The sequence below is a fragment of the Diuraphis noxia genome, unplaced genomic scaffold, assembly GCF_037042655.1.
Source record: "Diuraphis noxia isolate RWA-SAM2 unplaced genomic scaffold, SU_Dnox_SAM2 contig0004, whole genome shotgun sequence".
NCBI classification, from domain to species: domain Eukaryota; kingdom Metazoa; phylum Arthropoda; class Insecta; order Hemiptera; family Aphididae; genus Diuraphis; species Diuraphis noxia.
Window position 1 is genome coordinate 67,467,303 of NW_028301714.1, and position 12,072 is coordinate 67,479,374.

At 30.7% G+C, this 12,072-nt stretch overlaps 1 protein-coding gene across 1 annotated transcript in view; it reads right to left on the reverse strand.

The window, feature by feature from the left end:
* Positions 1-945: 945 nt before the first annotated feature.
* Positions 946-12,072, reverse strand: part of Kul (Kuzbanian-like) — an 80,028-nt gene continuing 68,901 nt past the window's right edge. Inside the window, exons 6-14 of the mRNA XM_089225152.1 lie at positions 7,577-7,701; positions 7,359-7,487; positions 7,103-7,271; positions 6,753-6,922; positions 6,493-6,660; positions 6,272-6,399; positions 5,882-5,996; positions 5,635-5,769; positions 946-5,227 (exon numbers count right to left, since the gene is read on the reverse strand). Of these exons, the coding sequence (XP_089081278.1) occupies positions 4,052-5,227; positions 5,635-5,769; positions 5,882-5,996; positions 6,272-6,399; positions 6,493-6,660; positions 6,753-6,922; positions 7,103-7,271; positions 7,359-7,487; positions 7,577-7,701 (2,315 nt within the window). The 3' untranslated portion in view covers positions 946-4,051. The remainder of the gene's footprint in view (positions 5,228-5,634; positions 5,770-5,881; positions 5,997-6,271; positions 6,400-6,492; positions 6,661-6,752; positions 6,923-7,102; positions 7,272-7,358; positions 7,488-7,576; positions 7,702-12,072) is intronic.

A 12,072-nucleotide genomic window follows, 5' to 3' on the forward strand; every position in this document is an offset into this window, starting at 1 on the left:
TTTTGTCGTGATAATGTTTTTTTGCTCATAACGACGCGTACTAGCTGCAGGTTGTTGCGGTCGAAAATGATGATATCGGTCTAAAGGTAGCTCATCGTACTGCGCGAAAAAATCGCTTTTTCCGGTGAAGGATTGCAAAATATATTCATCTGTGGACTCACTGCAAGTCTGTGTCATATTTAACTTCACCTACTTAAGCTAATTTTAACGTTTTTTCGAACTCAATGCTAGCCATACTTTTCTTCGGAATTGCGAAATCAGAACTATATTGTGAGTTAAAACAATATACACCATCACTCATATACCTACCCACCGCGTGGAACAATTATTGCTAAACAATTCCTATTGCCGTGTACGTATCAAGAGTGTACGCACGACGTGTAGAGTAATATTTTCTATTATACTTAAGCTAGTCATAATACGACGAACAATATTTTAAACAAACACGCGCGACCTATACAACGGCCGGGAACTTGATAAAATGTTTGCGCGATATTTATTACACTAATTATCGGCTCGGTAGTTATAACTCTTCGTACAATAATCAACCCACAGACCGGAAGTTAATTAAAAAAGTAAAAACCATTATATTGTTTCTATATATAATATATATATATATACCGCCCCGCATTTGCATGAATTCGTTTCGCATTTTTACTATCATCGTAAGCACGCACGCACGCGCGAATATATGTATATTATATACATAGCATGAATACCGTTGGAAGTATATTATCTATACATTCACACGTATAGGCACAGCCTAAGGTATAGCATAATATGGTGGACGGTGGTACCTATAAACACCAAGGACCCAATCGAAATGTAATCAAGTCTTAGAAACACTATTTCGAACGAGGACTTTAAAGGAATCGTTAAATTAGTAGGTATATATGGGTAGGACGTACACACGGGTCACTCGATAAAATTCTTACAATACGCACGTTTAGGTAAGTATGATATAATCCATTTAATGGTCATACAAAATACTTAGATGGTTGGACTTGGACATACATTTAAGTAGGGTATCACATTTTGTTTAGTATGAAATCTTAAAATAGTATTAGATGAAAAAAAAAATAATAATAATAAACAACTTAACAAATCACAATACTGCATAATCGGTACGTTGTTAAAATATATAATACAATCGGTTGCGTAAATGTAAAAAATAATCTAAAAACTCACATGGTTACACGTAATATATCACTATTAAGCATAATCAGCAGTTTACGTAAAATTAAAAAAAAACTAAAATTATAAATCAATGCAATATTACACATTTCGAAGCTTATACGCAAACAATACAAATATACGTAGGTATTACACATATCTTGAAGATTACATACAACTTCTTATACAATAATTATAAGTTATAAGACGACACATGTTAAATATTGTAGTTTTTGCCGTCCAAATAATTCTATATCTTATCAACACGCCAGTTTTTAATAATAATACAAAAAAAATTAACACATAAATAACTCTCACACGCACATAAAAATGTTACCAAGTGTAAATTTTGGCACTGAAGAATGTATTTAGCAAAGTTAAAAAAAAATATAATAGCGTGATCATTATAGGAATAATAAAATCTAAAGTATAACAATGTTAGGTAAGTTTTATTTTAAAATTATTACTAATAAAAAAATGTGTTAGCTTATATGTTTGTTTGTTTTTGTTTTAATGTAGTAAATAAAAAAATAATAAACAGTGAAATGATTTTCAACACGTGTTAATTTAACTATTAAAAAATGTATACTACACTAAAAAAATTCTTTAAAAATCCAAGAATTATAATATATTTTATTATATACAGATTTACATAATACAATATATAAGTCACCAATTCTATACGAGTGACTGACATTTATATATAATATATATCATTTTTTTTTCGTATGCACATTTATTATTTTGAATTAAAACAAAATTGATGGTAATTTATAAACGAACATATATAGCAGTAGGAATAAGTAACGTTGAGCTATTTATTGAAATGCAAGAAACTAATACATGATTATCATTCTGATTGATATATACACTCATTATTTTCTATAATATTACAGTAAAAATATTAGTACAACACAGCCATTGTTTTGTAAATTAAACGTTTTGTTAAACAAATTAAATAAAAAATACTTTTAGGTGTTGGTTTGTCGAAAAATATAAACTAAACATAATGTAAAAAATATTTGAGGAAAGTTCGAAACCTTATCGATGAAATTAAAATTTGTTCATCTACAATATTCATTAAAATGTAATATTATTCTTCAATTATTACAAATATCGTTATGGAATTTACATTAATTTATTTGTCTTATATTTAAAAAATATTAAACAGTTAATTTGGAAAATATTTTTCTTGATTAAAATAACATAAATGTTGTAATGAATAATGGACACTCGGCACGAGCATTTTTATTTTTAAATCAACGAATAAAATCTAACTTTGTTCATAATTAAATAATATTTTATTTAATTGTATTAGCTTAACAGTTATTAGTTTATATAGTTAGTTTTTTTTTTATCGATTTAGTTAAATGCTTTTTTAATGGAAAACACATAATTAAGTAGGTAAATCGGCCAAACAATAAACAATGTAAAAATGTGTTCATGTTAAACTTAATATTATTATCATATTATCGAATATGCATGTATGTGTTATGTGAGAAAAACGATTAAAATGGAAGACTCCTTAGTCCTTATTGTTATTATTATTATTATGTCATAACAGAATCAGAATGAATAATCTAACTGACAGCATACAAGTTATAAAAGATATAAAATTCTTCGTATTGGGTATTTCACTGTTTTTTTTCCTTATAATATTGCATATAATAGATTTTCATTTTGAATACAATAAAATAAAATTTAAAAAAAGGCGAGGTTTGTTCCTATTACACTATAGGCAATAGTGGACGTGTTAGCATGCACTGTTGCCGTCATGTAGTTAAAAAATATTACAAAAAAAAATTAAAAAAAAAAAAACTTAAAACAAAACAAGAGATCTTCTATAAATAATAAATAATATACATCCGTACGACAAAATAATTATACACAATTTTATATTATTAAAATTATACGACGGCGTTTATAATATATAATACTGACAATTTGAATAATGTTATTATTATTGCACCGGTAAGAAATGATTATTGACGTTAAGCCAAACTCGAGATGAATCAATCACGACAACGCGGGGTCGTTTTATTATTATGTCGTTATTGGGGTTAGTTTATAATAATAATAATAATATGTAGAAATAAAAAGGTCTGTAGATTTTTCAAACCCTGTGCACTGCAGCCCGAAACGAACTGTTGTTGTTCGCGTGGAAACGAAAATAAAACGAATGACGATGAGGAGGTGAGGAGGGAAACTCGTTTAATAATAAAAATGACTATAATTTCGTTTATTACCTACAACAAACAGTGTGTTGCATAATAATATTTGTGATGGATGCGTTTTGGTGTTTTTATAATATATTATTATGTTTCAAAATCTCGCGGGCTTTACCTAATATAATATAATACATAAACGGAATGGGAAAACACGTAAAAAAAGAGAGTAATAAGCTCGATAAAAAGACCTTCGAAATATTGTCGTTCGCAATGTCGATTTTCACGAGTTAGTTTTTCATATTATTTTCGTAACGTTTATTAACATCAATCATTACAGAGTATAGTGTCGATCGGACGGTACGTCAAAACGTTAAGAAATTATGATTCTACGTCGTAAAGATGACTGACACGGTGGATATTTGAATAGGTTACATTATTATGTTCACGACTGGTTGGCGACCGGGACATGCGGCGGACGAGAATATTATTTTCACGGACGACAAATTTTTAACGGAAGTGGACGGGTGTGGGTGGGCGATGAAGGGATAGCTTCGGGACTGAGATCACTTGCGTCGTCGCGGTAAGCATATAATATGAGACTAACGTAGAGACAAACGATTACTGTCGTAACGATGACGGAAGAGGAATATTATCGTAACATCAGTATTAGAATAATTTCAAAAAATAAAAATTACCTCGTTGCGCGCATATCACGTTTTTTCGTCTTTTCGGTTTTCGTCGGATTTACTAGTCGCGTTATTGGCTGGCGTCAGACAGCTGTTGTTGTTGGCCTGATCCTTGTTCTCGGTGGACGGGAATCGCATTAGATTGCTGTTGCCCGACGTGCTCGGTTGCTGTAGCGACTGTTGCGGTACGCTGTTCCGCTTGCTCCTGGGCACCTCGTCCGTTTTCGCGTCCACGCCCGCGAACGACTTCCTCTGTTTGTTCGGCGGAGACGCGGCCACCGGGAATATAGGCTGGTGACCGTCGTGCTCCGTGGACGACATGCGCAGCAAGTCGATGGCCGCGTTCTCGTAGATGGGCTCCGGCGGCTGCAGTCTGCCGGCGGTGGCCGCAGCCGTCACGTTCATCGGCTCCGGCTGGGCGGCCCGGCTGCTGCTTCCGTTATTGTTGGCCTGCTGCTTTTTCGCTTGTTGTTTGACAGCACCACCGGCGGCGGCGCCACCACGCGCCCGGTTGGCCCGGATCAACAGGGCCGCGCGCTGCTTGCTCCGGTCTGGGCGTTTGTCTTTCGTCAGGTCCGGTTTGGACTTGCTGAGCTTGACGCTAAACTTGAACGGGGGCTTGTACACTACCTGCAAACTAACTTGATTGTCTTTGGTTTTTGGTTGAGCTTTGGCCACCGGCCTGGGCGGTTCGGGGGGATTCGCGAAACCGGCTGGCGATGATTTCGACTTCCTAAGCGTGCCACCGAGGGCCTCGATGTGGTGCGAGTTCAACAGCCAATTTCGAACCTTGCCCAGCGGGTCGTCTTCGGGCGTTTTCTTGTTCGCCACGAGCACCTTGTTCTGGGCTACGCTGTAGTCGATGACGCCTTTCGATTTCTTCCGCCTCGTTTTACGTTCTTTCTTTTGGGCTCCCGGCCCCGCTTTTTTGGGCGAAGACGTCTCCGTCGTCGACTCTTCCTCGGCCGCGACGTTCTTGCGACTCTTTTTCGCGGGACTGTTGTTGTTGTTTACGTTACGTTTTTCACGTACGCGTTTTTTCAATGGGAGTTTTGAACGAACGGCAGCGGGATGTACGGTAACGTTTTGACTGTCGCCGTCAGCTGGCAACCGGACAGTTTCTGTGGTCGAACTGTGAATGATCGTCACCGATTTTAATTTTGGATCCGATCGTTTTCCAAACAATCGCGTACTTAGAACCTGAAAATGTTTATAATTGTAATATTAGACACTACTAATCATTATAGGTCGATAAAACATAGGCACGGCTTTAATACATCACAATAATATAACTCCTACAATTTCGTTAATTTTAGAATGTATATAATGAAATTATGGTTTAAGCCCTATAATAAGGTATCTATATAAGTCTATGGATTACAATATTGTAGTCTACATTGTGGAATTAACTGGATAAGGTAAATACTGGATTTTAGGATCTGTATTTCATACATAGAATGACTTACAATGTGAATTCCGAATAACCTGAACACATATTTTTAACGCGTGATTGTATTTATGAAAAAAAAATTTAAGTAAACAAAAAAAATTTAAAAATAAATTATGTTATATGTATTTAATTAAGTGCAAAACAATGTTAAACGTACCAGCATTAACAAGAAAGAGGCCAATATTAGACCAGAATAGTACCAGTGATCTATAGCCCATTTTTTAAATGAGGCAATACTTTCTTCCGACAACAACAATTTTCGAAGCGTTGCTAAAGGTCCTGATGGATCAACCTAGATAAAACAAATATTCAATATAATTTTTTTTAAATTTTTAAATTTTTATATAAGCATTGAACATACGTTTGTTTTTAAAAATTAATAATGATTGCGATATTATACATACCTCTCTGCATCTTTGAAATACATCACAATATCCATTGTAGTCGTTACACGGAGTACCTGGCTTAGAATACATATCTGGTATGTCGTATGGCACATTATTCCAAGAATATGATGACCTAATTAAATAGACGTCATAGGTTATTATCACAAAGTGGTATCTAAAGTTTTTTCATAATATATAACAGTTTTACTCCGGCTAATAACCATGTAGTTGATGCCATAAACAATTAATAATAATAATAATAAAAAAATAAAAATAGTTTTACTCCATTCAATCTTAAGTTACCCAGTCATTTTAATTTTAATATTTTTATATATTACATGTCTTATTAATTGTTTGCAAATTTTTATTTTTATTATCTGTAGGTAATAAAAAAAAAATATCACTCACAAACAAGGTTGATTTTCGCCGGGTAGTTTACAACACAACTCGCACGCTTTAGTGGGAGAATCCTGAGGGGTGGGTAAACATTGGCAGGATTCGAGTCCATATGCAAGACATATAGATCCAGTACATTCCTAGAAAATTACAAGCAATTAATTAAAAATATAACATATAGTAAAATGTAAAAACAAAGGTATAGCTACAAGTATTAATTATAATACACTTACTCCCATGTAGCACACAAACTCTTCATTGCATACAGTCTTATTTGGCTTGTTGATAGAAGCAGGACAGGTAGGAACCATTCCGTTGCAGTAACTAGCATCGCGGCAACCATTGTCATTTCGACAAAGATCTCCTATTTTCAAATTGCAATCGTTTGTGCAACATGGCCCCTAAAATTTAAATAAATATTTATTTGCTTTACATGCAATATAGAGGATCTGCAGGAACGCCACCGCGGACGGATTAAGCAATTGGGTCGTACCTGTGAAGGACTACAGACACTCTTTGCCGTCAATCTACACGGTGGTTCTTCAGGCGGAGCATATCTCCTTTGAGGGAAACAACACGCATCTTTGCAGTCCTCTTCCCATCCGCAATCGCACTCTTCGCCAGGTTCAACGACGCCGTTACCACAAATCGATGTTTGTGGTTCTGTAAAAATAAAAACGAATACATTATTTATAATGTGTATACATACAATATATATAAATTATATATAATTAAATACCGTTCGGCGTTCACGCTCAATGAATATAATAATAATAATAAAAAAATAATGGCAATAAATAAATAATAAGATCTAATTTAAATTATGACTGTAATATTATGTACCGGTGAAACATCCTCTAGTGCTCCTGGCTTTGACGTTTAGCACAGGATTTATAGCGGACAAGCTACACGGCGAAAACCTATTATTATTTTTCTTGTCGCCCGAAGTTGCTCGAGCGAACATAATATAGTTACCGTCGTCACCGCCGGGCGTACATATCTCGGGGTCGTGCTGCAAGCAAATCCAGTTAAATTAATGGATGAAACATAAAAACTAACGATGAATAAATATTGTTTATTAAGTTTTATATATACTAACCGGCGAACCAAAGTTATGGCCAATTTCGTGTGCCAGTGTAACGTGAGACACTGCGGAAGGTACGTGTTTTCCGTAATTCAATAGAGTCACTATACCGGTGTTCAAACTTTTTAAGCTACCCCGGTAATGCTGAAATACAAGTTTAATCATATAATAACTATATTGAATATGGGATTTGTTTTAAACGTTAAACCGTCGACGAAATTCTAGATACTCACTCCGTTTTTTTCGCATACACCGCCTGCGTTCTTCAAATCCCCAGTCCACGCTAAACCCAAAGTACCCATTTCAAAATCTCTGTACGTGAACATGTAAGCCAAACAAAAGGCATCGTAATCTTCCTCTGAAAACAAAAAATTAAACTTGATAATTATTATTAATGTTTCATATTAAATAGCAGGTGTGGAAAATAAAGTTATACTGGACGGGTTTGAATAGTTGTCGATATAATATAGACTTGTATCGGTAGTAGATACCTACCTATCAACTGCTATGCAAATATATATATATATATATATATATGCATGTATATATTATATACCTAATATTATATTTTAATAAAAAAAAAAACGTTTTGAAAAAAATTCTTATTATATCATCTTTAATTTAAATTATTTTACCGTAACAAAATCATTGCAAATACGTTACTTCTGTACTATACGTCTATACATATAAAAAAAAAACTAGTTTACTTGTTTAATTGGATTGACAGTATCAGATCATTTTTAAGATCGATAAACACAATCACGTGTATCTATATACCTGTCGGTACTTATTTATAGTAAATATAGATTAATAGATTTGAATAACTGACAAAAGTAATTGCTACACATTATTCGAATATTATATATAGCTACGGTACCAGTTTAGATTTAGACGAGGGGAAAAAAATAAACTAATTTAGTTGATATAGTGGTATATAAGTTGAGTACACAGAACAATTAATGTTGAATTTGAGCTGTGATATTAAAATTTAAAGCAATCATCGTATTCGGATAACGGTATTGAGCAGAGTTCGGTTAAAACCGCACGCAGTTGTCTAAATGTCTTTATTTATTGGAAACTTGCATCTCTGTGTTTTTCCTTACGTTTTTAGAAAATACCAAGAAAATTGCAAAATTATGTACTTATAGATATATAGGATGTATATATCTGTATGAATTAAATTACTAACAAACTCGATTTCCAATCGATATAGCGCCATTGGAAACTTTTAAAGTAACACTTTTTCTGAAAGTTTTCACAGAAAAAGATAGTAATACAAAGAAAAACCATTGTAAATGAAATACCAAATTCTATTTACAGAATCCAAAATATCACTGCAAAACTAATATAACATTCCATACCGCTGAATTTTATATTGGTCGTATAATCAATATCTAAAATAAGTTTTAAAGTTTATTTGTTATTAATATATTTAATACGAAAAATGTATGATGATTTGAACTAAATAGTCTACATTAATTATTTTAAATTTATAGTAAATTAAATTAATACAGGCTACCTAAGAGTTTTGATGAATCGTATCGTAAGTACTATCGTGCCATTTTCGTGTGTGGTAGGTACCTAATGACTTATGGATTTTGTGCACGATATAGGGTCAGGCTTATACGGTTATGGAAAGCTCCGTAGATCAAAACAGAAAGAAAGATAAGACAATAAATGAAAATTTAAACGTGAGAAAAAATAGAAGAAAAAAAATTTAAATTATAAAAGTTATTATCGTGCACACGTTGTTTAAATAAATAGTTTGATGATAAAAAGATAAAAAGTATTGACGTAAGCACAGGCCACAGATATATTATAAAGTAATCATAAAATAAAGGAATTTCATACTAAAACATATTTAAATGTACCTTTTATCAACATCAATTTTACTGTAAGTGAAGGGCTAAATAATTTTAAACGTGTTTTTGATGATAAAATCCACCAATCATTTGATAATAATAAAATTATTAAAGTCGTTTGATTATAATGGAATATTAGTAACCAGATACGAATAGTCACTATTTAATAGTATTATGATTATGAAACGTGAGAACTGATTACATTTATTTCCTTATTAATCCGATATCTAACTCGTATCATACATTTTTGGCAATCATATTTCATTTACATAGCAAGATTTTTAAATGAAATCATTAACATTATTATTTATCATATGATTAAGTTTTCATTATTGCGCGTGATTTTATGTAAATTCATATAGACTGGATAGTTTTTGCAAATTAATACCTAATTGCAGGTATCTATAGTACTTATATTATACAACAAATTAAATACAGAACACAATTTGAAATTTTTAAATTTCCAACGAAAAAAAAATACGAAAATAAATTGTCATATGAAAATGATCTGTAGAGTATAAAGTACGCAAAACTTTCAAAAATTTGATTAAAAAATATCATGCATAAGAAAAGAATATTTGGTGAAAAAAATGATGAAATTCCTAACTTAGTACTTTATATTATAAAAGTTTCATGAAATATTTTATTAGACGACATCAATAACTAGAATTTATACCAACCAATAGATTACCAAACGGGAAATCAATAAATTCCTGTTATTTAAATAATTATAATATTATTCATTTATGATTATAAGTATTATTGTGTTGTTAAAGTATTTTTTTTTTTTTGCGAAGTTAATACAATAAATTATTACAGTTAAAGAAAACGATAGAAAGCTCGGATATGGAACAATTACTAGTGTGAATGTTGGACACTCGTTTCATTTCAATAGTTTCGACACTAGACGACTGAAAAGTGGAACGTGGAATTAGAATTACCTATTATATCAATGATCATCTAAGAAATAATTTCAAAAATGTAAATTCAATATTTATTTTTATATAAATAGTTGAAAAGTAACATTAACAATCTTGTAGCCGAAGTTTTTAAGGATGGAGATAGATGGTAAAACAAATATTGTCTTTATAAAAGTACCTACCAATATACTAAAAACACCTTTGATATTATTACTTGTTGATTAAAAAATATTAGTTTTACTGCCATAGGGAATACTAATTGTGGATATAGTTCACTTGACTATCAAACATATACTCGTCGAATGCAGACAAACAGAAGATGCAAGAACCAAACCCTACTAAAACTACCTATGTAAAAATTATGTAAAAACAATGTAAACAATGTCAGCCAATGGCCACCGCTGCCGAGGCTTATTTCTAATAAAAAAAAATAAATAAATGGGTATATTATGTGTTAAAAAAAAAAAATGTGTGTATGTTATTTTCTTATTTTCATAAAATATGATAATAATAAAATTTATAAAAGTGTAATAAATTGTACAAAGTAGGTAATATATGTATTATTATTTTTATGAAACATATAGTTTATCGGTGTAAGGGTCACTATAGTTATTAGTTTATATTATTATAATAAATATTTTTTTTTGAAGGTAATAGGAGTTTTCTTACAATACGATAATACTTGGATTTTTAACAACATTTAAAATGTAAAATGCGATTTTTATAAAGTTATACAAATAATTTATACCTAATTACCTATCGAGTATTTAAACTTTCAATAATTTTATTAAATTTAAATTTAAAATAAATTATAACTTTATGAAAAGATTCACATTTCAAGTAATTGGTATGAAACATAAGACCTGTACAAACCTCTATGGGTACGACACATATAGGGGAAAATAATATTTAATATTTCAAATCTATAGAATAATTCAAATTTCTTATGATATTATTATTATTTAATTATAATAATATGTATTGTGATATTATACTTAAATAAGCATATTATAAAAGATAATGAACAACATTATATTTTTTTATATATGTATTTATTTAAAAAAATATTTTTCACGATTGTTAGTAATATAATATCACATTAATATATAAATATACTATGTATGATAAAATTCTATACTATTTTTTTATAAGTGTTATAATAAATTGTCAACTTTCTCATGTACCCAACTTATAAAAATAATATGAATTCAGAAGTATTATAATATTTAATTATACTATACTTAAAATCTCCAAATAACTCAATAACTGAGAATAGACAATTTTTTTTTTTAATATGTATGTGTTCAGAAGAGATAAAGAGATAAATACTATTTTTTTTCTCAATACATAATATTATTATAATCATCATTTTATTTATAAAATGTATGTAAATACTAAATATATAATACTGAAAATATTACTTCATCTGTAAAGGGATTGGCGCTGAAACTGCTGACTCGGTTTACATGCTGCCTTTAGTAAGTATATAGTATAGATAATTTTCTAAATAACAGCCTATAGGTTATACGATCGACCCAACTTTTGCTCACGGAAAGCTGAGCGATGAAAAATAAATACACTCATGGCGCCATCTGTTCATTTTTTATCACATTAAAAAAATAATAATAATAATTTACAGAATCTATATTCACCACCCGTACGGCTCAAGTTTATAATATAGCTAATATATTATATACATTTATGTAAAATATATACAGTATGCCCAAAAATTATAAGATATTTTTATTTTCAAGGTCTTTTTAATAATTATATTAAGATAATATTATGCTTTATGTAGGTGTAAGTAATTGTACATTTAATTTTACTAGGTATAGCAAATACAGTTTCACCAACTTAAAATTGCTTTTTCACTTAACTTTAAACTTTCATGAAACTCGAAACAGTTTTATCATTTAACCAAGTATACAAACTATACTAAGTGTTTTT